Here is a 27,502-nt window from a genome sequence, read left to right on the forward strand (position 1 = left end):
TCAGTTTCTAAATTAGCAACCTATAGATTAAGTAGTAATATGTTTTCAAGGCAAGAACAATATCCAAATAACTTGAGAAACCTCTTAAATTCAATTACAGGTTGAATGAATGTCAATGTACTAGTGTCCAGTTCAACAAATGTGTAAAATTATTTGGAAATATCATGGCACAAGTCGCAACCTTCTCGATTTCTTTTTAGAAAATGAACACATTTAATTAATTTTCCATTGTCTTAGTCTTACTCTATAGTCTTTACTGCATTTTTTAAAAGCTAAGACATATTTTGATTTTGCAGTGTATTTATCAAAAAAAATTACAAATTAAATAACAGGAAGAAGCCTAATGTTTCCTGAAGCCTTATAAAGTGTATGACGTCATGATTCTTCTTTCCACAGAAATGTTTCACTATCTTCAGTCATCGAGAGCACTGAGTGGAGGTAATGGTTTCCTATTACTACTATTTACCACATTGTACTGTAGATGGATTGTTTAAAATTGTATTCAAGAAAGCTTACACCTAAAATAGCTAAGCATGGGTTTTCCCTTTATATATGCAGTCTATGGTTTATCACTTTTCAGAGAGAAAAGTTTAGCAGGGTGAAAAAAAAACAAAGCATTGATAACGTTTTATTTCATGTGGAAAATGTAAAAGCTTTTGTCGGCAGTAGAAATGTAATTTAAATATTAAGATTCATATGAAGAAAGCTGTTTCTTTCAATTTTATTACACGGCATAAAGATGTCTTACTGTCAGTCACTAAATGTAAGCACTTAAAAAGGGGAAGTATAAACAGGCACTGTACGCTCAGGATTATGGGGTAATTTCTTTCTGTGTGTGTGTGTGTGTGTGTGTGTGTGTGTGTGTGTCTGTTTGTCTGAAACCCTTAGGTATGCTATGAAGCTGTTTCCTGCACATCCAATACTTTGGTCGAGTTTGCTGGTTTTGTTTGCCTTACAAATTGGTAGGTAACACGCACGCACACGCGCACGCACGCACTCACGCACGCACGCACGCACGCACGCACGCACACACACACACACACACACACACACACACACGTGAAATACAACTAAAAAAACATAGATATAAACAATACAATGAATATGTTTTCTCTTTCCTGCACTTTTTTTATTTATGCTTGTTGGTTAAAAGTCACATACAATTCAATGCACTTTTAATTACACCATATATGCATCACTGGTAGCCAAAAATGTGGATTAATTAAGCATGGTGTACTTTGAAGAAAATATGCTTTCATATTTTGTATAATCTGAATGGAAATGCATTGATGCTTACATTGGACCACTTATTTGTGAGGGTCTTTAAAGTTATAACTTGACCATCCGTTGCCTTTAGTTTCCCCCCGTGCTAAAACTCCAAATGTATTTACTCCTTTAATAGAGGCTGATGCTGACATTTCAGATGTCTGTCAGGATACAATGGCTGCTGATGACGTGAGAATCAATGTTTTTTATATTGACCAAAGGTCACACAGTCACATAAAAGCCACCCACTTTAATGCAGATGTATTTTCTGATTTCTATATTCTGTTCTTGTTCTTTGTGGTACTTTTTTCAGATCGATGTACAGAGTTCTTCAGTGCAGGAGCATCATGTAGAGATGGACAATATATATGAGAAGGTTTACTGCCTCCTTTACCCAACAAATATACTCAACTGCTCCTGGTCATTTAACACCTTACAGCAGGATACTCAGCTCTTTGTCAACATCAGGTATTTAAAAAAAATGATACATTACACATGTGGCATAGAGAGTATTTATGAATAATGAAAGGCATACTTACATCCCTTACATTCTCTTTCCCTCTGTTTTCATGCAGCATCTGTGATGGTGACAAATCAGTTCAGTTTCCTGACCTGTCGTCTGAGGAGAAAGTCGGATCAAGGTCTTTGGCTCTGCATGATCACAATATGTCACTTTTAATCCTACACTTCAACATCACCCTGTACGACAAGTGGACAGTCTACGCCTCCAAATACGACCACAACATGCTAGGTAATACAAGACAAACTCTCATTGAGCTCTCTCATTGAAACAGGGTAGGTTTATCTCACTTCTTGGGGTCAAAAGGTAACCAATAGGTCAATATCACGATGAAATAAACTTGATAATGGAGTGACAGGAATTTTGGTGTCCTACGTCAAAATAATAAAACAATTCTTACCATACAAAAAGAGAGGGGAAAGCTATAGTTGATTTTTTTCACTGGCTAGTAACATATGGTTGTAAGCTTAGTTGCTGCTAGCAGAAATCCGCAGTTCCGCCTGCATTTTTTGTAATTATTTTACTAATGTTGTGGTGGTTGTGTCTGCCACAGAGGTTCTGTCTCCACCCCAAAACATCTCTGCATCAATCAAAGATGGAGGTCTATTGGTGACATGGGGTCTGCCCCACAGTAGAGCCGACAACAACCCCTTCTGCTTTGAATACCAGCTGGACATGGGTGACCAGGTACAGTATACATGTGTGGATATGGATTTCAATTATTCAATAATGTAGGTTATGCTTCCTATGATGCGCCTTATAATGCATTGTAAACATACTTCTTATACACAATAATGCTTGTATCACTGGTTGATTATCAAAATAAACCAGAATGCATTCTACAAGGATACAACCTGTTTTAGCAAAAGCGTAAATGATATCCAATAAAGCATTTTCTCTACCTATCTCAATAAAATCCCTAAGAAAGCAGCACCTGGAGTGTCAACTCTTTCTGTCACATAATAAGGCAACAGGTGCTTTATTATGTGACAGAGGATTTTTATTAATCAGATCAGTAGACCTCCTCAGTACGTTTTGAATGATCTGAGTGGGTGAGAGAGCGCACTGAACACAGCTTCAGACCCTGTCACTTAGTTTATGCTTGTGTAATAGAAAATGGCATAACAAAGGCCTTAATTCAGATTTATACTTTATTATTCTTTATTCTGCTTGTTTTGAAGGTCTTCTTCCTGTTTAATACTTACATTTTGTATGAATTATAACATTAGGTTATGTTTTGGCTTGGTTTTTCCGTCTGTCTGTCAACAGGATTAGGAGGGAATCAGACAGTGATGCCACTTTGTTTACTTCAGTAACATAGTGACATCACTATGTAACACTCAAGATTCTATTGTTTTGCGCTCAACACTTGTACGTGACAGGCTAAGGGGTGGGACATCTCTTAGCGGTTGACCAATCACAACAGAGCCGGCCAGCTAACCAATCAGAGCAGACTGGGCTCTGGTTTCAGACAGAGGGTGAAAAGAGGTGCTGCAGCACAGGCAGTATGAGAAAAATAAAGAGCTTTTTGAACATTAAAGCATGTAAACATGTCACAGTAGAGACGCAGAATACAAAAATGATCCTGAAAATCAGCATATTATGCCGTTTTAAAGGCAAACAATGAACACGTAAAGTTACTTCTAATTAAAATATATTACATTCCATAAAATAATATAATGTATTGCAACTGTATGAATCATAATACACCATGACATTTGACGTAAAAGGTTAGTGAGTGACAATTACATAAAGTATTATAACACTAGATCGTATAAGTCAATATCAAATACTTTATCATGAGTAGATTATTGTTATAAAGCATAATTTACAAGTCCTTTCGAAAATAATAAGAGTGCTATAACAACAAATAAGTATGTTTATAATGCATTATAGGGCATCTTAGTAAGTGTTAATATATTTGAGCTTTAAGTGCATTCTTTTGTTGATCCTTTCTTTTCTTTTGAACAGGAAACACCCAAAGAGTTCAGTGATCAGCTGTCCTATAGAGAGCCCAAAGTAGATCCCTCCTCCACCTACAGAGTGAGGATGAGAACAAGGAAGGGCAGCCAATGTGTGGAATTTTCTCAATGGAGTGAATGGAGCCATGCACTCAGTGAGTAGGGCTTTTTACATCTTGAAATCATCCCCATCCATCTACATACAAGTTTAATTTGTGTCATCTGTATGTGTGTATGTGTGATTGTAGCTGTGGAACAGTCCAAACTCAACAATCTAGTGAACGTCTCAATTTCACTTGGAATACCCATGATCCTCCTGGCTGTGCTGCTGCTGCTGCGCCATCAGAGGTACTGTTTCTGTCTCCTGCTGAATAACTAGCATGATGATTTGTGTGTGAGACGCACACACTCACATCTGTACAGCTCCTGAGAGACTATTTTATATTATTTGTATTCTGCCTCAGTTTTCTGTTTCTAATCTGACAACAGACACTCTGTCCTGTCTTCTAAATGTGAAACAGTGTCAAACAGACGACAACAAAGATGTCAGCAGATTGGGGGCAGTTATAAGGAAAACAAAGAAAAGGGAACTAAAAGGAGTGTATGGGTGGTTTCGGTGGTGTCTTTTTTTTTGTAAAGCCACAAAAGACATACACCCTTCCTTAACGTTAAGACAGAAACCCCCCCGAAGAGACGCAGGGGAAAACACAACATGAAATGCTGAACAACATTAAGGACGGATGTGCATCTTTTCTTCCATTTTCTTTATGGCAGTTTCACTTTATATGGTCCACTTATAGTTTTAAAACCAAAACTAAAAAGATATTAATGTATGCAATGTCATAAATGGCAGCTGTGTATACTTAAATGTGCGTAACATTTTCTAAGTTAATGCTGACTTATAGCATAATACTTTATAATCGCTGGTCACTTACTTTCTTTTTGTGGAAGAATCATAGTGTATTGAAAATATCATAGTTGTAATCCATTAGAATGTTTTTATATTAAATTATAATGTGATTTAAGTACACAATATGAGGTGTCTACACAATGTTATTATGTATAGTGTCAGTGAGTGACCAACAATAATGATTTATTACAATCCTAGACCTTATAAGTCATTATAATAAAATACTTTGTTCTATTTATTTTTTTGTCTTAAATCATTTTGAATATCCAATCCACTTTATTTATATAGCACATATTAAAAACAGAGGGTTTACCAAAGTGCTTCACAACATAACATTATAATAAAATATAATATTACAATAATAGATAAAAGACTTACATAAGAATAGATAAAAGGCACATAAAGGCTATGGACAGACAATAAAAGCATAAAAATGGATAAAACATAGCTCAGACTGACTCGAAAGCGAGGGAAAAGAGGTGGGTCTTCAGGCGGGAAGTTTGAAGGGTGGGCGACAATTTGACATGGGGGGGCAGGTCGTTCCAGAGCCTTGGGGCTACCGCTGAGAAGGCTCGGTCTCCCCTGGTCTTTTTCTTTGTTTTAGGGACTACCAGCTGCAGCTGATCAGCTGACCTCAAAGCCCTTGAGGGGGTGTACACCTTTAGGAGGTCGGAGATGTACTCTGGGGCCAGCCCATTAAGTGATTTAAAAACAAACAATAACATCTTAAAATGAACTCTAAAATGGACAGAAAGCCAGTGGAGGGAAGCCAGAATTGGTGTGATGTGCTCATTCTTGCCTGTTCCTGTAAGCAGCCGAGCTGCAGCGTTTTGTACCAGCTGCAGGCGTGCCAGCGAGGTCTTGTTTAGGCCGGCATAAAGTGCATTACAGTAATCTAAACGAGTTGAAACAAAAGGCATGAATTACACGCTCAAAGTCTAAAAAGGATAAGACCGGTTTAATTTTGGACAGGAGCATCATGTGATAAAAACTGGACTCAACCACAGAGTTTATCTCTTTATCTCATTTAAAAGCACAGTCGATTTTGACGCCCAGATTTGTGACCATGGGTTTTGCATACGGGTGCAGGGAACCCAGGTCAATGGAAGGGACATCACCCAAATTTGGTCCAAACACAATGACCTCCATATTACTCTCATTTATATTTAAAAAGTTTAGCGCCATCCAGGCCTTTATGTCATTAAGACAGTCAACCAGGGGCATCAGAGAGCTGTTCTTTTTTTTAGGGGTAGGTATATTTGGGAGTCGTCCGCATAAAGGTGGTAGGAAGTGCCATGTTTTCTAAAAATTAGTCCAAGGGGGAGAAGGTATAAAGAGAATAAAATGGGCCCTTGGGGAACTCCACAGGATAGGGGGGGGGGGGCAGAAGAAGATAAGATAGGGGGGCAGAAGAAGATAAGACGGCGGGGCAGAAGACGATGCAAAGTCACCAATCTTAACAGAGAAAGATCTCTGGGACAGATAGACCTGAACCACTCTAGTGCCCCTGATACCCACACAGTGCTCTAGACGAGAGATAAGGATGGAGTGGTATATATATTATATATATAAGAGTGCTATACGGTAATTATCTAGTTTTGGCTCTGAGCAGATTAAAAAGCATCAAAGAGCACATATGATGTTCATGTTAGCCTTTGCAGACCATTTACATGCACAAAAACCTGTATGACACACTCCAGGTTAGAGAAAACCCCTTTAAGCCTAAAAGGGCCCCTTTAAAAATGTTGTAGACAGTTTTACCAAAATGTGTACTGATATTTGTTTCTATGCGTGTGTTTCAGGCTGTCTAAGGTTCTGTTTCCTCCGATTCCTCGCCCCCCACAAAAGTACAAACATTTCCTGGAAACAAATGACACATTCAATGTAAGTAAATACTGTACACCTGACGTAACATTTAACCCAACCACAAACACTTGTGTAACGATTGTTTCAATGTTTTTGTGTGTGTTGTAAACAGCTCTTCCACCCTACCCCGTCAGCTGAGCCTGCGGAGGAGATCACAGAGGTGGAGGACATGGAGCAAAAGACATTGTAAAAGCTCAATCTGAAAGACACATTAAAAAAAAAACGCTTGACATTGTGCATTTTTACGTTATAATATATATTTGAGCAACAAGCATAACTGTGTTGAGTGCACGCAAACGTTTGTTTTCATGTCACACTTATGTTACTCATTTCCTTTATAACACCAAAGTCTAGTCAGGCCAACATGTTGGTTAAAGTTCTGCAATACTTTCAAGACATTTTAAGAGGTATAAATGTGTATAGCAATATGACTTTAAAGGTCACCTATTGTGCAAAATCCACTTTTTCATGTCCTTTATACATAAACATGTTTCCCCTCTGCATCAGGAGATTCTGAACGTTTCAGGAAAAAATATTCTCTCTTTTTTTCCTGATCCATTTATATAAAAACCTGTCTGAAAATGAGCTGATCAGATGTTGGTCACTTTGTGATGCCACAATGTTTTTTTGGGTTGAGCAACCATTAGCCAATCACCAACCAAGCTAACCCACGCCCACCTTATCACCTGAATCTCCTATAATGGCGCATTTCCACTGCAGGGCCACCAGTGGCGGCTGGTGGAAAATATTTTAGGTGGGGCTGTGGAAATGGTGACCAAACAATACTAGGGGGGTCCGGGGGGATGCTCCCCCGTAATTTTTTTTTGAGAAACGACCCCTTAAATTATGACTTCTGGTGATGTTATGGCACATTTCCACTGCAGCGGGATAGCCCCGTTTAAGCGTCCCTAAGCGTCCTCGCTCAGGCCTCGGGCTGCCTCGCTGGCCGTCCGAGGCCGTGGCGCATTGCCATTACAGTTTAGGACCTGGGGTAGCAACGCAATGTAGGCGGGGCGATCAGCTTTTTGGGCGGAGCGACGCTGGGTAAAACTGCAGTGGCGTCATCTTCAATGCGACACAACTCACAAAACACACACAACAATGGAGGATATGGAAGCGATCGTTTACTTGTTTCTTGGTGTGTGGCTTGTTATCACAGCAAGAAGAAAAGTGATCACAGATATATATGCGCTAGGGATGATCTCGCGCGCGATCTTGTGACGATTCTCTCTGACCAATCAGCAGTCGAGAGTGTTGACGTCACTAGTTCAGCCCTGGCCCTGGCCACGATTGTATGGGGCCGGAAAAAGAGGGAAAAGGTACCCGCTAGCCGGTGCTATGCTATATGGAAAGGCCACCAAAAACTGGCCTGGCCGCTTGAGGACGATTAAGGACGCTTAAACGGGGCTACCCGCTGCAGTGGAAATGCGCCATTAGAGGAGTGGGGGGGAGGACAAATTGAGGCTTAAAAATATGAGAAGACTGATCAATACCTCCATAATCTTCAGTGTGGTTGGCTATGAATCTTTCAAAACTTCCAAACACCGTGTCCTGGATATAGTTTCTACAGCATAAACTGTGCAACAGCACAGTAGGCCCACACAAACTGCAGAACACCAGGGCTTTGGGAACACTCAAAATTACTTAAAATGATTTAATTCCCATTTAACCTGTTAAGGGGCTTTCCCCCCCATTTTTTTTCTCACGAAACTGTGTCTCAGGGCTTCTTAAAATGTAATAAACTATTCATGTGTCCTACTCATTTAAAGGGAAGAAACTCAGCTAACTGATGATATGAACCATGTTTACCGAAAAACAAAACACAAGTCTCACAAGAAGCGTCTAAATGAGCCCTGAGCGAAAAAATGCACTCTAGGTATAAATCAATCGATATACTTATCGTATATGCACAAACAAGCTTAGCTAACAAGCTGGGATTCCACAGATTCTACATTACATTACATTACATTGCATTTAGCTGACGCTTTTATCCAAAGCGACTTACAATAAGTGCGTTCGACCAACAAAATACAAACTTGAAGAAAACAGAATCATATAAGTACATCAGGCTTCATAGAGCAAAAACATTTCAAGTGCAACTCACTGGCTTTAGATAAGCCAGTCCTTTATTAGTATATAAGTGCTTTGTTAATAGTTCTATCGCTCGAGGTGGAGTCGAAAGAGATGAGTTTTCAGTCTGCGCCGGAAGGTGTGTAAGCTTTCTGCTGTCCTGATGTCAATGGGGAGCTCATTCCACCATTTTGGAGCCAGGATAGCAAACCCACGTGTTTTTGCTGATGGGAACTTGGGTCCCCCTCGCAGTGCGGGTGCAGCGAGCCGTTTGGTTGATGCAGAGCGGAGTGCACGTGCTGGGGTGTACGGTTTAACCATGTCCTGGATGTAGGAAGGGCCAGATCCATTTGCAGCATGGTACGCAAGTACCAGTGTCTTGAAGTGGATTCTAGCAGTTACCGGAAGCCAGTGAAGGGAGCGGAGGAGCGGAGTGGTGTGGGAGAATTTAGGAAGGTTGAAGACCAGGCGAGCCGCTGCATTCTGGATGAGCTTGTTACGATTATTGTGTTATGTCACGTTTTCTATGTCTTGGTTTGGGTGTTTTGCTGTTCTCCCCGTCATGTTTTCCTCTTGGTATATTGTCTGGTCCTTTTCCCTGTGTTTTTCCTCCTGTCGTTAGTTTCCCTGGTGGCTAATTTCCTGATTGTTTTCACCTGTCACTCCTTGTGTGTCTCCTGTGCTCATCAGTGTCAGCCCCGCCCCTGATTGTTCCCACCTGTGTCTAGTTACCCTGTGTTTAAATTCCCCTGTCTCCCAGTGTTCAGTCTCGGTTCGTCTTGTGATTTGGCTTGTCCTCGGTGAGTGTTCTGTTCTGCCTGTGTATATATAGCCTTGAAATAAAGGAATTATTTTTACTTTAATCTGCATTTGGGTCCTACCTGCTTCACACACCGTAACATTACGAACCGACCAAGGATGGACCCAGTGGATTCAGCTTTTTTGATGCCACAGGCGGCTGCTAAGAGAAGGAGGCACAAAGCCAAGCTAGCAGCCATGCCTCCATGCTCCAGTACCGGCCCACGCAGCTTTGCGTCCATACTGGATTACCTGGTTTACACAGCCAGGGTCCGGGCTTCCGCTCCGGACCTTACAGCCAGGTTTCCGTCCCCAGCTGCCACATTCCCATCTCAAATTTCCTCTGGAGTCCCCTCTGGAGTCCCCTCTGGAGTCCCCTCTGGAGTCCCCTCTGGAGTCCCCTCCTCTAGTCCCTCCTTTAGTCCCTCCTCTAGTCCCTGCTCTAGTCCCTGCTCTAGTCCCTCCTCTAGGTCCCCTCGCGAGTCCCCTTCTCTAGTCCCATCTCTAGTCCCTCCTCTAGTCACTTCTCGAGTCCCCTCTCCAGTTCCCTCCTCTAGTCCCTCCTCTAGTCCCTCCTTTAGTCCCTCCTCTCGTCCCTCCTCTAGTTCCCCTCGCGAGTCCCCTCTCGAGTTCCCTTCTCTAGTCCCTCCTCTAGTCCCTCCTCTAGTCCCTCCTCTAGTCCCCTCTCTAGTTCCCCTCTCGAGTCTCCTCTCGAGTCCCCTCTCGAGTTCCCTTCTCTAGTCCCTCCTCTAGTCCCTCCTCTAGTCTCCTCTCGAGTCTCCTCTCGAGTCTCCTCTCGAGTCTCCTCTCGGGTCCCTACTCCGGGTCCTGTCCTGTTGGGGGCTCCGTCGACTACTCCTCTGCCGGAGGTCCTGCCTATCGTATGTCTGTCCCGTTGGAGGCCCCGCCGACTACTCTCCTGCCGGGGGTCCTGCCAACCCTTTCTCCTGTCTCGTTGGAGGTCCCGCCGTCTACTCCCCTGCCGGGGGTCCTGCCAACCCTATGTCCTGTCCCGTTGGAGGTCCCGCAGACTACTCTTCTGCCGGGGGTCCTGCCAACCCTTTCTCCTTTCTCGTTGGAGGTCCCGCCGTCCACTCCCCTGCCGGGGGTCCTGCCAACCCTAATTCCGGTCTTGTTGGAGGTCCCGCCGTCCGCTCCCCTGCCGGGGGTCCTGCCAACCCTTTCTCCTGTCTCGTTGGAGGTCCCGCCGTCTACTCCCCTGCCGGGGGTCCTGCCAATCCTGTGTCCTGTGTCGTTGGAGGTCCCGCCGTCTACTCCCCTGCCGGGGGTCCTGCCAACCCTATATCCCGTGCCGTTGGAGGTTCTACCGGGGGTCCTGCCAGCCCCATGTCCATCACATGTTTCGCCGGGGTTCCTGCCAACTCCTGGTCCACTTCCGTGGGGGATCCTGCCGAAGCCTGTCCGACCGGCTCCGGTTTCTGTCCGGCCGACACCGGGTCCTGCCCGGTCTCCGGAGCTGTCCCATCAGCGCTTTCCTGCCCGGCCTCCGGATCCGGTCCGGTCGACACCGGTTCCTGCCCGGCCTCCGGAGCTGTCCGGTCTTCGCCCTCGAGCCCGGCCCTCTGAGAGCCGGAGTCTTCACCCTCAATCCCGGCCCCCTGAGAGCCACGGCCTTCACCCTCGATCCCGGGCCCCTGAGAGTCACGGCCTTCGCCCTCGAGCCCCGCCCCCCTGACTTTCCCGGCCGCGGTGGCCTTCGCCCCTCCATAACCCCCACCTTGGACTCTGTCTTGCCCCCGGGCCGTCCGCCCGAGATCCCTTCCGGGTCCTCCGCGGTGCTCCTGGGTTGTCAGCCCAAACCTGTCCTCCTGACCCCGTCCTCCTGACCCCCTCCACCCACCCTGGTGGTCCTAGTTTTATGTCCCTCCTCCGGTCCCCCTCCACCCACCCTACTGGACATTGTTTTTTGGACGTTTATGGGACTGTTTTGGTATTTTAGGGACGTCTGGAATCCGTCCCTTGAGGGGGGGGGTTCTGTTACGATTATTGTGTTATGTCACGTTTTCTATGTCTTGGTTTAGTAGCTGGGGCAGTAACTATAGTAACGCAGTGTAGGCGGAGCCGTGACGTCATCTTCAATGAGAACCACAAAACCAAACATCAGCCGTTAGCTGTTAGCGCTCACAGCTCCTCATATCTGTTCAGAAAATAGAAGTTAAACAAGTACAAACCACAGACTGTCTACGGAGCCCTCTAGGGGACATGGAGAAGAAAAAAAAAAAAAAGTTGAAAGAAAAGTTTTGTAAGATATCGCAAAACCCCTTTGCGAGATCTCGCAATACTTTTGCGATATCTCGCAAAACCCCGTTGCAGTTTGTAGACAGTCCCTAAGCACTCCTCTCCCTCCTCCAGCTGCAGATTGTGACCAATTCTTGATGTTTAGCTCGGATGACGGCGCGTATCGAACTGTTCTGATAAAAACGACTCTGTAGCTCGTTGTCTACCTTGCTATGATTGTAAAGTCATGTTGTTTGTATTTTTACAACGTTATGTTCATGAGTTATTGATCCGCGAAATTCGAATCTGTCAACTCAGCTCAGAGGGACGTGCATGTCCCTCGCTCTGAGTGTTCTCTTGAGGTGTCTACACTTATGTGAAACCCTTTATATATATATATACAGTCTGTGTGAAACCCGTGCCTATTGACAAGCACTGATGTTATATCTTTATTAGAGCCGGGACTCGATTGAAAAAGGCTTAATTAGAGGCTTTGTAATGAATTAATCGAAATTAATCGCATTTTTAATCAAATATACATATTTGACCTGAGAACAGAGAAGCAATTTTCACATGGATTTTACTCCAAGTGGTCTACAGTCGAGTGCAATCGAGTGAGCCAGGGAGTTGGTTATTTTCTCAGACGTGGACTTACTTATCCTGGCCCTGAAACCAGTCATCTAGTTGAGTGTGGCTTGGGTCAGGGTGTGGTTCCTTGCACTCGGAGTCGGGCTAACGTCCACGCTAGCTGCTACATGCTTTGCATTTAGGTGATACTTTAGGCTTGATGTGCTGCGGTGATATGCACATTCTTTTTTGCATAATTTGCACACAACCGTGCTCTTATCGACGCTTCCATCCGTCCGTTTTTTAAAACAAAATGTCCCATCCACGGGGCCGACCAAAGCGGTCTCATCAGCTTGTTCGTTCATGTTTGACTATTGTTCACCGTGGTTTGTTGTTGTTTGAAGTCCCATGCTGAAGTCATGAACGTTAGTTGGTGCTCCAGTATAATCGGTACGCCTGAAACTCATCCAGTGAGAAACGTTCCGCTGTGCAAAAATAAGTGCGATTTAACGCGTTAATTTTTGTGTAATTAATTAATCTGAATTAACGCGTTAAAGTCCCGGCCCTAATCTTTATATTTAAGGCCAAGCTCAAAGTAAAATCGATGAACCACTCCATTGTTGTGGTTTCTGTGTTGCCGTAGCAGCCGAACTGACCAGGAAGTACATTGAGCTAAATGAAAGGTTTTGCAAGATCTCGCAAAAGTATTGCGAGATCTCGCAAAACATTATTATTTTCAAATAATTTTCTTCTCCATGTCCCCTAGGGGGCTCCGTACTGTCTGTGTCATGGCGAATACAGTCGCTGGTTTATTTATGTCTGTAGGCCGTTGTTGTGAGTGTGTGGACGGTCGGAGCATATACAACATTAGCTTAGCTGATCTCCATTCAGAAAACACGCATTTTAAAAGGTTTTTCGCCTGCTGTCTTGTCTGCAGACCTGTCAAAGCATTAATTCATGTTTTTTACTAACCGGTATCAGTATGTTGTTACTTCGGCATCCTTTTGAAACATGTATTACAATTAAATCAGGGTAAAATATGTTCGTTGTAGTTGTAGCCACTGACGTCACTAGTTTAGCATATTCAGCCCGGTTGTTGGCTCGGAAAGAACCACGATTTTGGAGGGCCAGAAAAACTATGAAAAGGTACCCGTTAGCCGGAACTACCCCTAGTGGAAATGCAACAAAAAACGGGCTGGGTTTGGCACGACACTTAAACCGTGCTACGCGCTGCAGTGGAAATGCGCCATTAGAGCACCACATATCTGGCAGAGGGATGTGGGGAGTGGCCCCTTATTTTCATAGTAACAGACCCAGAATCAGCCCTTTTGAAACAGGTGTTTATGGCATCCTACAATTGGTGATCTGTTTGGTATTTCGAGCGAAACACTTCAGAGATATGTTTTGTATATAACTGAGAACTATGATATATATTGATAAAAATAGTTGAATAGGGGACCTTTAAATTATGCTTAGACTATCATGTAAAAATACATTTGACCTTACTTGGTCATTGACTTGTTCTTTGATTTAAACAATTTAAGGGAAGTGTCAGTTAAAGAGTTTGGTTGAAAAACACTCTGCTCTGCCTAAACTTACTGGTTAAATAAACCTGAAATGTCAATGCAGCGCTTGTACTTAATTTTTTGTCTAATAATTCAAGTTGATATGTTATGTGTGCTCCTTTGGACCGATTTTATTTATTTATCCTGGTTATACATGGTGTTCCAATGGGAGCATACACAGGACAGAAACAGCAAAAGCATAACTCAACATTTAGACAAGCGAAAACACAAATAAAGCACACAGACACAAGTGTTTGGAGGGGCACCAAACCAGTTTAATACAATTCGAAAACAACAATATTGAAAATTAATTAACTTTAAAAAATCCCTTATCGTGAACATGGGAGCCAGTTACACAATTTTGGCATTTTCAATAGATTTAATCCAACAAGTCAGTCAAACTGAACAGGGTTAATAAAGCTGTTTCATAAAGCAGACCCTTAGCTAATAAGCTAAATGAAGTTTGGTTTCAAAACATAATTACAATATGTAAAATTACATAAATTCCCAACACATGTTTTCTTTAAAAAAACAAACATAGACCAGCTAGCATGACACATTTCTTCTAGGGATGCACCAACCCCACTTTTCTGTCCATGTTTTATTGGGTACCGGCCGATACCAAGAACAGATCCAGGGTCAGTGTTTATTGTATACCCTTGTATAAGCTGTGTAAAAATGACTAGGGACATTATTTTATGTGTAAGGCAATATAAGACAGGAAGAGAATAATGTATAAGGGAAACAAATTAGCAGAAATGTGTTTTCTCGCAATTGTGTTAAAAAAAGTTAAAGGAGAAGTTTCAAAGCAGGGATAAGATTAGACTGAGCTTGTTTTTGCACATCAATGTGGGTTCAAGTCAAATGATACTTCCTACAATTATGGGTCAGAGTTGTTTATCTTTATGACAGTGCATTTTACACATTAAATGTTGGGTGGAATACTTTGCAGATACTTTGGACTGGAAATGTATAAGCTTAGATTTCAAGTATGTGATAAGTACAGCCTGTGCTTTTACAAAACTACTGTAAACGACTGTAACTGTCAATTCCATCTTTATTTACAATTTGGACTTTTAAAGGGGCCCTATTACGCTTTTGGGGCTTTCCCTTTCATGTAGTGTATTATAAAGGTTTTTGTGCATTTAAATGGTCTGCAAAGACTTAAATCCCAAAGTTCCTGCAGAGGGAGTTTCTCTCCCTCAAATTATTTTAAGCACTAACTATCGTGCTAACCTGCTTCAATTCTGACCTCGACTTATTTTCGATAGTAAATATAAAATAAATATTCTGATCTTCCTTTTTTCACCTCCCCTCCTTCTTATTCTTTGGCCTGCAGTGAGTCGATGGCTTGGAGCTCTGCAGAAAACCTTTCTCCCAGATCTCTGTTGGCCTGGAGGAAGCTGCTCAGACTCTTCAGCTGCTCAGTGTCCTAAGGAAGAAACAGAGTCGGCCCAAGTAATGTGAAATCTTTCTATGTATTATGTATATATGTGTGCATGTGAACTGTTTTGTTCTTTGCACCTGTGTATCGTGATCAGCAGCGTGCAGTAACTCCTGCAGCCTCTCTTGTAGCAACTCAGCTTCCCATTGGCTGATTAAGTCAGGGCTGGGCTCCAATTGGCTGACAGAATCACACTCTAATCCATCCATGACGGCAGAATCGATGTCCAAACCCGAGACACATATTGACAAATCAACAGACAGCATCTGGACAAACAGAACTCACAGTCACACAAACTGTGATGCAAAACAACATGGCTGCAGCTGTGACATCATAACAGTATTTACTTATTGGGAACAATGACCAAATAATTAGCATGCTAATAACAGTATATACTTTTGAAACACAATACAAAGACAACTTTAACATAAGATAAACATTGTTATCTCTTCTAATCTCATTTTGTTGATAATTGGAGCTCATTTTTCAATGTTTTAAATTCAAATCCTGTCCTAATTGGATTCTCAAACACTAACTGTGACGATATAAACATGCTTAGTAGTTTACGATAAAAGACAAGAAAAAAGAATTGTGTTTAGAAATCTCCTTTATTTAATCTCCTTCCATCCCCTTTTCATTTTCTCTCTTTTTTTTTAAAAGTATATATTTTAAGTACACCCGTCTGTCTCAATGTTGCAAGCTGGGGGCAATTTGAGAGGATTACATAGGATAAAATCTTGTTTGATTGAAATGACAAACAGTTTTTGATAAACTAGATTGACTTATTTGATTACTAAAGAGACATATTAATAGCTTTCGCAGCAGTCGTACAGACTGTCTGTAGGGGCTTGGCCTGGGAGCCGTAGGGTCACCGGTTCAAGTCCCCGAACAGGCCTTACTATGGAGTGTGGACTGGTACTTGGAGAGGTCCCAGTTCACCGCCTGGGCCCTGCCATGGGGCCCTTGAACAAGGCACTGGACCCCACCCCATTGCTCCCCTGGCAAGTACAATAGCTGCCCACTGCTCCTATTACTAGGATGGGTTAAATGCAGAGGTCCAATATAATCTGAATCCAAACATGCTCACCTCCTTGATCTGTTTTTCAACTTCTGCCATCTGTGGCACGTTGCTGAACTGCCGCATGAGCCTCGTCAAAGCATTCTGAAACTGTGTCATCCATTCATCTTTCACACGCAACTCACAGGAATGCATCAACTCGTTCCTGTAACGAATCACCTGGAACATCGCACATGTTGGTCTGAATATATGTGTTTTCACTCTCTGTCTTAATGCCCATTTGAAACTTTTTGACAGTTTACCTCTCTCACAACTTTTGGATCCACAAACTGGAAAGAGTCACAGTAGTTGATCAGGTTGAGCAGAGCCGAGGCATCACATTGATCGGCCCCCTTAATTTTCCCCTGACCCCGAGGCATGTAGGCCTGGAGAAACAGAGACAGACAGAGGATGAATCCACAGATCATTTTGAGATTATTACATTTGACTATGTTGCACATTGACTTCACTTTTGCCGATTATGTCTTCTATAAATTGCATGTATCCATCACTTTTAGACACTTCTAAATGCTGCATGTGGTTTTCACTTTACTGCACAGACACACAGAACTGAGTCAGTTAATTGGTTATTGTGACAATTAATATAATGATTTGTTTGTGATGAATTGATTAGTTGATCAACACATAACAATCAATACATCTTTATAATAATTCCTTCAATTAAATAAACCATAAAAATGTCCGTCTCCTGCTTCACAGACATCTGTATTTTATACTTTTCTTTCTCTCCTATGACTTAAAAATAATTTGTAATGTTCTTTTTACTCTACTCTTTCACAATGTATATAAAATGATATGATTATATTTAATGACATTAACATCAGATTTAAGTTAAGTGTGTGTCGACTAGTCTGTGGATTACCTTGGCCAGTTCCCAGTGGTCTGTTCTCCAGTTGGTAGGGTAACAGTTATCCCAGTTCACTGTGGCTTCTGACTGTCGGTGGTGTCTCAGGATCACTGTCTGCCACTCTGAACACGTACTGCATGCTGAGGAGAGCTACACACACACACACACACACACACACACACACACACACACACACACACACACACACACACACACACACGGTGTTGTGCAGATGAACTTTTTTCGCAGTACTGTTAACATTGTATATCTATTGGACATTACAAAAAATTGTTTTGATACTTTATGGATAATATGTCAGTTTCTCTGTTACACTATAGTACATGCACCTGCAATACATAAACTGTAAATAAAAGTGAAACTGGTAGCTACTGCCCCTCAACTTCTATTCAATACATTGACGATCATCAAAAAAAGGTTCAACTGCATACATTTTTTTATTCCTACAATCTAAGTAATATTGAACGTAGCACCGGAAAGTTCCTACACATACTGTACACAGTTCACACACAGTTCATACCCAACACTAAAGCTATTCAAAACGATGTGTTCATTAAAGCACATCACTACCACTATAGCTATTGTAGGAGCAAATTGGCCATATGGGATGATATGGTCAGTCAACTCATAATAACTGTGTATCACAGTTTACCAGTGTGATGGAAACTTCTGGAGCAATGGAGACGAGAGAGCTGGAGCTTGATGGCAAACACTGAGGGTTTATTATGGAGTTAACGGCCGGAGAACTGACAGGACATGAGCTGGCGCCACGAGGTGACACTGTGGTTGCCAAACCAATTCTGAAGATCTCTACCCCAGACCCATGTATTTAGCTGGTTCTGAGAGAATAATCTACATTGTCCATAACAAGATAAAACAGGCAAAGCACTATAGCACCTCTATCAGCTGACACCAACAGGCAGCAATAGGGAGACAGAACAGAGAGCACAGCAGTCCAAGGATGCAGGCCTGTGCTCAGTGAGGGCTGTACAAACTGATAAACTGGGTCAAAGTTATGGGCCTAGGAAAATATTTCCCCAACAATCAGAGATGGAAGAAGTACTCATATATTGTACTTTAGTAAAAGTAGAAATACATCAGTCTAGGAATACACTGTTACAAGTAAAATACCTGCAATCAAAATGTTACTTAGGTAAAAGTACCTTACATTAGTATTAGCAGCAAAGTACCACTCATCATTATGCAGTTTATTGTTTCATTGTTTATAATTTGATCCATCAAAGTGTTATCAAAGCTGGTGAAGCTGCAGCTCATTTGAATTACTTACTGTATACAGCAGGGTAGCTTTTAAATTTACTCCAGGTGTAAATAAAGTCTTATTTCAGTGTTGATTATATGTCACACTACTAATCCAAATCTGCAAAGTAACTAAATGTATTGTGGAGTAAAAAAAAAGAGCAAAAGTACACGTTTTAACTCGATGTGTAGTAGAAGTACAAAGTAGCAAAACGTTGAACTACTCAAGTAAAGTAGCCTACACGTCCCTCAAAGTTATACTTGTAGCCTACTTTAGTGAAATCTACTAAATTACTCTAAACCCCTGCAGTTTACCACATTAAAGTGGAGTAGAAACAAGAATTTAAATAGCAAGACCAAACAGAATTTACAGGATAATCTAACCTTGTTCCCTTTGGGCTTGCATGAAGCAGTCTCACACGGTTTCCGGAGCAGAGCGTTTTGATTGAGCAGGTCTCCATGGAAATCCTTCATGTGGCGGCTGATGAAGGGCTGCAGTCCGTTCTTCAGGATGATCAGACACTGGCCTGCTTTCAACCAGTTTGTGTACCCTCTGTCGTTGAGACGGGCCGAGAGCTCCTCATGAACCATGACGGCCTTACTTCCCGAAGTTCCCGATATCAAAACATTACAAGCAGGGCAAGTTCAGGCTAACTTCCCATATTTAGCTCCACCCTCTCCGTGCTGGTAACATATCAGCCACAAGATGGCGCCCTCTGCTTTGGAAACACGACGCTGTTATGCTCATGTTTGTCCAGGTCAGGTCTTGTTCGAAAAGCAGCTCCCACCCAAAAAAATCACCTGCTATAAGGGTGTCCAACATTATAGAGGCTTTCAGTTTCTGCAAACATAAAAGGTGGCTTACATGACAAGACATGTTCACGGTATGTTTAGTTCAGATGCATTTATTTTGATCTTTTTTCTTTCTTTAACTATCCATCATGAGTCCAGCAGTGTTTTAGTAGTGAAATGCTCATCCTTGGAATAATCTTTACTTATTTAGTTTCTTCCAACTCCTGAGTTAAATATCCTCAGCTGCTAAATGCTCCATACATGTTTAGCTAGACTCTAACTGTTCTGAGACAACCCAGTCTCACGGCATTTCGTGTTCACCAACACGATTTTTAATCTATTGATTCGTGTTCACCAACACGATTTGCCCCTTTTTTTCGTGTTGCACAGCACGATTTTAAAAGCAATGTATTTCTACTGGTAACGTGTTTCGTGCCTGCAGGCTGCAGCACGTCTTTTTCTCCGGTCGGGTCGTGGAAGACCGGAAGCTGTGTGGTTCATAAAAACATGTTCTTACTCAATATCAAGCCACAGTTATTGCTTTTATTTTAAATCGTATAATTTCGGACTTTTGTTGTCGTCTGTGAGGAAAATAAATGGGGCTCAGAGCCTCAGGATACTGAAATCTGTATTTTTTAAATCTTTTTTTCCTTCTAATTTGTTATTCTTTTCAAAATAACACACTGTTATTTACTCACCAATAACACGCAATTATCCTTGCTTTTATTTATTGGTTTAATTCCATAATCTCGGGCTTTTTTGGCGTCCGTCAGGAACTGAATTTCAAAATAAATATAACCGGAAACAGACGTAGGCATTTCAAGCGATTACCCAAGATCCTCAGCTATGGTTTTAAGCTCGCTGATTGGATGTGTTAGCCGCAATGCATGCTGGGATTTGGTGTTTATATTATATGAAATCCGGAAAACATTTTAAAAGAATAAAATAATACTTAATTCCGAGTGCTGTTGCTTTTCTCTTTGAAAGTCATCACATAACGGCATTGTAATACACGGTTCGGCTGCATTACATATTACAGATCTGCCGTAGTTCTTTATTTATAGAGCCCTGATGAGAAGACCTTTGGAAAAACTGGAAGAAATGCCACCGAAACTGAATACTTGACGTGGATCATAAATATATCAACAATTAAACAACATCTTCAATTTCTCTTCACACAATACGTCTCCTTGCAGTATCAACACTAATTCGGCTGACTTTTACATTTGATCTAATTCATAGATAGGTTATATTTACACCATAACACAGCTGATAGAGAAGGACTGTAGTTTTTAAAGAAACTACTGATTTTCTTTGAATGTAAGAATGTAAATACTGAGTCTGAAATAGTATAGCAATATGCTGTAAAATGATGTGAAAGCATGCATAAAACTATACATCTTCAGATGTTGTACATACACACTAATAATACAAAGTTATTATGGCTGTGTGTACCTTGTGTGCACCTCCTAGTGGTTAAAGCACGTTATTGAATTATTGTTTTTATGTTATATTTGATAAAAAAAATATTAAGAGTACATACTTTCATAGGGGGAAAGTATAAATATAGAAATATAGAATATAAAAAATCAAGAAGATACTATAAGTGATCTCTACAATAAAACAGTTTAGTGCAGGATGTACACAGATATTAATAGGAGGAGGTGCAAAACAGAAAAACGGATTCACCTTTATTTAAACATTACATATTAAATATTAAGCCTGACAAAGTAATTAACGTCTAATATATTGCTTTCCTGCAATGTTAACTATGTTGAAGCACTTATTTTAACTGATATTATACACATTAATTATACTCTTATGTATGTAGATAGAATAAGAAATGTGCAGAATATGACAGTTTAATGGTGGAGGTATACACATATTGATAGATGTCTTGTAATGCACTGTTGAGGAACCTGTGACCCATGTTTTTCATTCATTGCACCGTAGTTGTGTATGATGTCAATAAACCTTTGAAAATCTTGAAAGGGATGTGCAAAATAGCCATAATATACAGTCTTTAATTAACTATTAGTAGAGAATAACGAGTAATGAATATACTTTATTACTTGTTTCCATTCATGTCAATTGCAGATACATGTTTAGTCTTCTCAAGCACCAACTATCAAATATCTCTCCTGATTGTTGGCACTTGACAATCACCTTACCTGAATTTTACTCAGGTGTAACTAAAGTCTGATTTAAGGGTTGTTTATATGTCACATAATTAATCAGAATCTGCAAAGTAACTCAAATAAATGCAGTGGAGTAAAAATACCAGGTTAACCTCTGAATTGTAGTGGAGTAGAATTACAAAGTAACAATGAGCTGTCATGTGGGTATATATTAATGCTGCGCATTATGGACACAAGTGATTTTCACCCATTTATTAATTATACGTTTTACATTTGATAACACCAATGTGTTTAATAATGGCAACTTCTAATTGTGGGAAAAACGAAAACGTTCAGTAGAGACGTCCCATAGAACATTTTGCGAAACACAATAGCCAGCATGTGTAGTTCTGGGGGGGGTGTTCGATTCCAGTTTTGGATAGTCTGGCGTGGTTTCGTTCCATTTCACACAGCTGTTTGACGCTCTGTGTAACCGGACTGTAGTCCTAAACGATAGCTGGGGATTATGGGTAGTGTAGTGTCTTCGGCCATCCTAAACTCAGAAATGTTGACAATCGCAATGATGCTCGAAATGTCCCTTATAGGCCTACGTCTGTTTCCGGTTATTTTTATTTTGAAGTTCAGTTCCTGACGGACACCAAAAAAGCCCGAGATTATGGAATTAAACCAATAAATAAAAGCAAGGATAATTGTGTGTTATTGGTAAGTAAATAACAGTGTGTTATTTTGAAAAGAATAACAAATTAGAAGGAAAACAATATTTAAAAATACAGATTTCAGTATCCTGAGGCTCTGAGCCCCATTTATTTTCCTCACAGACGGCAACAAAAGTCCGAAATTATACGATTTAAAATAAAAGCAATAATTGTGGCTTGATATTGAGTAAGAACATGTTTTTATGAACCACACAGCTTCCGGTCTTCCACGACCCGACCGGAGAAAAAGACGTGCTGCAGCCTGCAGGCACGAAACACGTTACCAGTAGAAATACATTGCTTTTAAAATCGTGCTGTGCAACACGAAAAAAGGGGCAAATCGTGTTGGTGAACACGAATCAATAGATTAAAAAACGTGTTGGTGAATACGAAATGCCGTGAGACTGGGTTGTCTGAGAGCATTGAGAGTGATCCTAAATCACAAAGGTCTGTGGAGGATAACCAAACATTGAGCTAAAAGATGTATGCTTTGTAAAGGGAAATACAGCTTTGGTTAATAATTTCCTACGAACTACTAGTCCTATATGTCATTTACCGTATGGCTCTAGTGCAGCTGCTCTAAATAAATAATAAAGCATTTTGTCACTGAGTTAAAGTCAGGCCCGGTTCCAGAACAAAATGACTAAGGGTGCATCTGAGATTAGAGAGGGTGCAGTGGTAAAGTGTTATTTTTTTAAGTGGGGAGTGGACCTAACACTCTCTATGGGGGTCCTCACCTCCTCTGGGGGGGTCCGGGGGATTTTTTTTTAAATATTGAAGTTAAAACCATCAATCTGGTGTACTTTGAGAGCAACATTAAGAGATTTATGGATCTATGTGCTCTTTGCTTGATTATGCCTTCCCAGTCCCTTATCACATAGCCTATAAGAGCATGCATGGCGCCAGTTGTAGTAGCCAGTTGTGGTGAAGGCATCTGACTTACTTGAACCGAAATGTCTTCATGCATAGCAGAAGATGGCATCTTTTTTACATGAATATTCCAGCCAATCTCTGTTTTGCAACCATGAGCTGAAAAATGTTGGGTACTTTTTAAATACACCTGGGCAGGCTCTGTTTTGCAGAGGTCCTCTGGCACTTGCGGGCCGCCGAGGAGTGGCGGTGTTTGGGGCAACGAAGACGGCTGTGGCTGCTCCGCCTCTATGGGCGAGGCGGGCAGGAGGACGTTAGTGTCCACGACAGTAACGTAATGTCCCCATGATCTGAACTGTTATTACCTGCAGTAGATGCAGTGTATGCTGGCGATAAGGGCTGGTTGTTTTAACCATTTTCTGATCCATCACTGACTGCTGTGTCAGCACCTTGCAGATGATGAATGTGCAGCGGCACAGGTCACGCGCACCTGACATAATAACGTTACTTACCGTTTAAATTGATCAAATAAATGCAGCAGACAATGCTATTCAACCACAATTACAATTTATTTTATTTCAACTATATTCTTCTTCTTCTTATTATTATTATGACTACTACTATTGTTAGTAATAGTAGGCAAAATGTAATATTTTTCACTTTTAATTTGTTTCACTTTTCAATTTTTCAAATGAGGGTGCATAACGACTCAACTGAGGGTGCAATGCACCCTTATGCACCCCCGTAGAACCGGGCCTGGTTAAAGTGTGTGTCTTCTGCATGAGTTTCCCTATACTGCTTAGGCTTGAAACAGGAGGTTAGTCTAGCTTCTATCTCAGTTGATACATGAAATCTGTCAGAAAATACAGCTCGGGGACATCAGTGCATGCAGCTGCTGGCCCGGCTCTTCTGGGTTTTTCCATCCTCCTCCTCGCAGCAGAGGTAGCAGCTTGGTGATGCCAACTTCCATAAGGGGTTTGATTCACAGCAGCACAGTGTTTGTCATCCGGAAAATCTATCCAACAGTTTTTGAAGAAGTTTGGTATTCCAACTGACCAACAGCGAAATAATACCAAACGGTAATAGCTTTTCATTGCTCTCCTCACCAAGTAGTCCTGTCAGCTTCTTTGAACAGTACTATTAAGGTTGGTATTATCTTAAGACATCTAGGTTGTGTACTCCTGTTCCAGCTGATTTCATACATCTTCCAGAATGAGCGTGGATAACCCCAAAACTGTTAGCTGTAAAATAGCATATGAATGTGTATACTGTATATTTGCTGTATAAACCCAATTGTTTGCTTGATTCTCAATAATGAATTCTCAACTATCTTCTGACATGTAGCACTATCAAGACTTCAGAATTAGAATTTGTCCAATACCTGCAAAACTAAAAACATTTCGTTTAGTGCCAATCAGTTAATGTCAGCATGCTTTCACATTATATGAAAATGGTGAACATGGTAAACACATGAGCAAAACATCGTAGGCTACTTGGAAAACATTGGCATTTTAGCATTGTCATTGTGGGCTGAAATCTGAAAATCACAGCTGTGCCTAAAGGTGGGGTAGGTACGTTTGAGAAACCGGCTCGAGATACACTTTTTGTTATATTCCATGGAATGCTCTTACACGGTGGCCCTGAAGTGGAAGACACCACAGCATTTCAGAAAACACTACAGTGTTTCAGAAAATACCACAGCATTTCACAAAACGCTACAGCATTTCAGAAAACGCCACAGCATCTGACAAAACGCCACAGCATTTCAGAAAACACTTCAGCATTTCAGAAAACGCCACAGCATTTGACAAAACGCCACAGCATTTCAGAAAACACAACAGCATTTCAGAAAACACCACAGCATTTCAGAAAACACCACAGCATTTCAGAAAACACCACAGCATTTCACATTGGACGGAAAGGGTATTCCTTTAGCGAGAACACTTCTTGTTTGTGATTGGACAGAGCCAGCCAGAGAAGCACTGCTGTGATTGGTTGTTTTTGCTGCCAGTCAAGAAATGACGCTTCGTGATTGGTCAACACCCGACAGCGAAATATGTCCCAATCCTATAGCCCATTCCCAAACCGCCCCCTACACCCTACCCCTACACCCTACCCCTCGGTTTGCGCGTTCACGCGGAGGGTCCGCCATATTGAGGGCTGTTCCAAAGCAACGAGTGTGGAGCGGTGTGGAGGGGGAGTGGGCTATCAATCCCTCAAACAGCGAGTCTGCAGCAACCCCCCAGGAAGTGCGCCGGAGTTTGATGAGAATATTCGTGCTGGTCAAACGGCGGTACTACACTTCCTTTAGGTTGCTGGGCCCGGAAACACTTTTTCCCATTGACTTACATGGGGAAAGAGTGGTCTGTTACTCGTTGGATATTTTTTTTTAAACTAAATAAACTACCCAGTATGAACGTTTGTATAGCCCTTATTAAAAACATTCGTTCCTCAAGTTGTAAAAATGTGCTAATAACGTTATTCTGAGTTATTTCCCTCTGCATTATGAACGCGCATCTAACCCACGGGACCGCGCCGCCCGGCACGTTCATGTTACGTGTTCAGTACTACATGAGTTTCTCTTTACCCATGGATGCACAATAACAACGGATCATATCGCCTTACTGCCAGCCCACGGAGCTGTAATAATGGATATATTGCACATGTTTGCTGTAATTCATTATTTGTAAAATATTATACTACATGGGCTGTATGATGTAAATCTTGTACCGTAAATGTTGTATTAAATAAAGTTAATATTACCGACGTAGATTAGATCCTGTAGCTTCTTATTGCACTTGCAATTGTTTTAGTTACTTGTGGGCTACTTAACATGAATAATCACAGTTAGCCTACTATCCGTTTACTCCATCACATTTAAAAAAGAAATAGGCTATTGTTATTTTAACTCCACCACAGTAATCCATCATCAGCTTTACTTTTTAGATAAAGTTTTAACTCACAATTGATCATAGCAGCCTGCAGACCTCCACTCTCAGGACAGTTCCGGTGCAGACCTCCACTCTCAGGACACCTCCACTGTCAGTACAGGAAGTGACGATTCTGACGCGTTTTTTTCCCGCCCACCAAAGGACTCGTTTGATGGAAGTTTTCAAATCACAATGGAGACTCATCACGGAGGTGATGAGTCCGACCACAGTGCACTTTGGGTCAGCCTTAGTCAAGCCCTTTTGACCCCCCCAGCCTGGTTCTCGTAAAAGTGTTTCACTCAAATGACACCATGGAGGAATGTAACGGGAGTTGACAGGGGACCCTGCCCTCCTCACGAGTGCCTATTTTCGGACAATTTTTTTCACTTTACCCCGGTTTTATTATTTTTTTGGCTATTTCACCCAATTTCTACCGGTCTCGGGTGTCCCCCCACGGCCTGTGTCCAAACAATACAAGGTGTCCCTATTTATATATATATCTATATATACTTTATGTATATAATAAGTGTCAGTACTATTTTATTTTGTATTTGCGTGCATTTCCTGTTCGGAAAGTGGCGCTGCGGCTGTACTGATAGTAACTATAATACAAGGTGTCTGCAGGCAGACCCCTCTCTCAAACAGCGAGTCTGCAGCAGTGTTGACCATTATGTCTATAATGGTGTTGACTTGAGACCGGTCTCTACCTGACCTAATGATCCCAAAGATTGTATGAACTATGAAAAGATCTTAAAATCAATACAAATGTATTTATTATAAACGTTAGTCCTTAACATCTATCACTGTGTATATCACCATTCAAACATCTTTTAAAAGTTGAACAAACCCCACACAGCTCAGTAAAGACTGAAATGTTGACTTTATTTGATCATTTCAGTGAAAACTAACGTTCATATTTCTCTTTTTGATTATAATACTGATGAACGTTCAAAACAAAGCACTTTGACAACGTACCACCTACGTTTTAAAATGCTTAATAAGCACTGTAACTTTCATGATATAATTTCTCGGTCATAATCGGTTGTTTCTGTGAACGGCCGACTGTTGAGTGACGGCAAATGCTGCGGCTGCAAGGCATTGTGGGGCAGCATTTTCGCTTCTCCTGTCGGTTAGGGAGGTCCAGTGGTTCCTAAGCTAAAGGAGGTTATAAAGGAAGTTTGAAACCTCCTTTCCTATCATTCTCATCATTCTAGAGAATTCGAACGGCACTTATCATGGCTGCCACTGAGGGACTTCCGGGTCATTTCACTCCTTTAGGAAGGTTCCTAAGCTAAATGGACTATTCGACTTCAGCCCAGTACCATGCTGTCATGAACACGCGGTGCTGTTACGTGTACGCAAATTCACGTGCTTAATGTGAATGAGCCTTTTGGGCGGCGTGGTTAAAGTTGCGCATGCTCTATGAGTGTACATACGGGTACTTCTCAGGCATGCCGGGTAATCTGTGACGTTTCGCTCTCTCAAAAGTTGGGCCATTTTGTCATCATGCGAGCAACTCTCATAGGAATGAATGAGGCCCAGCCACCCACGCTGTATCCAGTTCTTATTACGGAGCGTCCACACTACAGCTTCAAAAAAAGCTTGGAGCTGGGCGTGTCTGGAGCTTGGGGATTTTATTATCTTGGTATGCATGTATTTCATGTTTGCTTAG

At 41.6% G+C, this 27,502-nt stretch overlaps 2 protein-coding genes across 2 annotated transcripts; one reads left to right on the forward strand and one right to left on the reverse strand.

The window, feature by feature from the left end:
• Positions 1 to 390: 390 nt before the first annotated feature.
• On the forward strand, positions 391 to 7,108 carry LOC117461756 (interleukin-13 receptor subunit alpha-1-like). Its single transcript, XM_034103660.2, has 10 exons — positions 391 to 438; positions 889 to 962; positions 1,403 to 1,455; positions 1,580 to 1,734; positions 1,842 to 2,017; positions 2,340 to 2,473; positions 3,758 to 3,902; positions 3,996 to 4,095; positions 6,460 to 6,541; positions 6,636 to 7,108. The coding sequence occupies exons 2-10, from the start codon at positions 896 to 898 to the stop codon at positions 6,711 to 6,713; spliced, it is 990 nt and encodes a 329-aa protein (XP_033959551.1). The 5' UTR covers positions 391 to 438; positions 889 to 895; the 3' UTR covers positions 6,714 to 7,108.
• A 6,906-nt stretch (positions 7,109 to 14,014) lies between these two features.
• Positions 14,015 to 19,071, reverse strand: LOC117462811 (uncharacterized protein CXorf38). The gene is made up of 6 exons (XM_034105140.2): positions 18,790 to 19,071; positions 17,146 to 17,280; positions 16,526 to 16,648; positions 16,293 to 16,442; positions 15,286 to 15,471; positions 14,015 to 15,193 (listed from the first exon to the last, which is right to left on the reverse strand). The coding sequence occupies exons 1-6, from the start codon at positions 18,994 to 18,996 to the stop codon at positions 15,083 to 15,085; spliced, it is 912 nt and encodes a 303-aa protein (XP_033961031.1). The 5' UTR covers positions 18,997 to 19,071; the 3' UTR covers positions 14,015 to 15,082.
• Positions 19,072 to 27,502: the final 8,431 nt, after the last annotated feature.

Source organism: Pseudochaenichthys georgianus, chromosome 17 (genome assembly GCF_902827115.2).
Source record: "Pseudochaenichthys georgianus chromosome 17, fPseGeo1.2, whole genome shotgun sequence".
Taxonomy (NCBI): domain Eukaryota; kingdom Metazoa; phylum Chordata; class Actinopteri; order Perciformes; family Channichthyidae; genus Pseudochaenichthys; species Pseudochaenichthys georgianus.

What these genes read in the sequence shown, in the direction of transcription:
- LOC117461756 (XM_034103660.2), top strand. Translation starts at nt 896, where the DNA reads ATGAAGCTGTTTCCTGCACATCCAATACTTTGGTCGAGTTTGCTGGTT. An exon ending in TTTGTTTGCCTTACAAATTG is followed by an intron (nt 963 to 1,402) that starts GTAGGTAACACG and finishes CTCCTTTAATAG; the next exon opens with AGGCTGATGCTGACATTTCA. An exon ending in ATACAATGGCTGCTGATGAC is followed by an intron (nt 1,456 to 1,579) that starts GTGAGAATCAAT and finishes TACTTTTTTCAG; the next exon opens with ATCGATGTACAGAGTTCTTC.
- LOC117462811 (XM_034105140.2), bottom strand. Translation starts at nt 18,996, where the DNA reads ATGGTTCATGAGGAGCTCTCGGCCCGTCTCAACGACAGAGGGTACACA. An exon ending in GCAAGCCCAAAGGGAACAAG is followed by an intron (nt 17,281 to 18,789) that starts GTTAGATTATCC and finishes GTGTGTGTGTAG; the next exon opens with CTCTCCTCAGCATGCAGTAC. An exon ending in TTGAAAAACAGATCAAGGAG is followed by an intron (nt 15,472 to 16,292) that starts GTGAGCATGTTT and finishes CTGTTTGTCCAG; the next exon opens with ATGCTGTCTGTTGATTTGTC.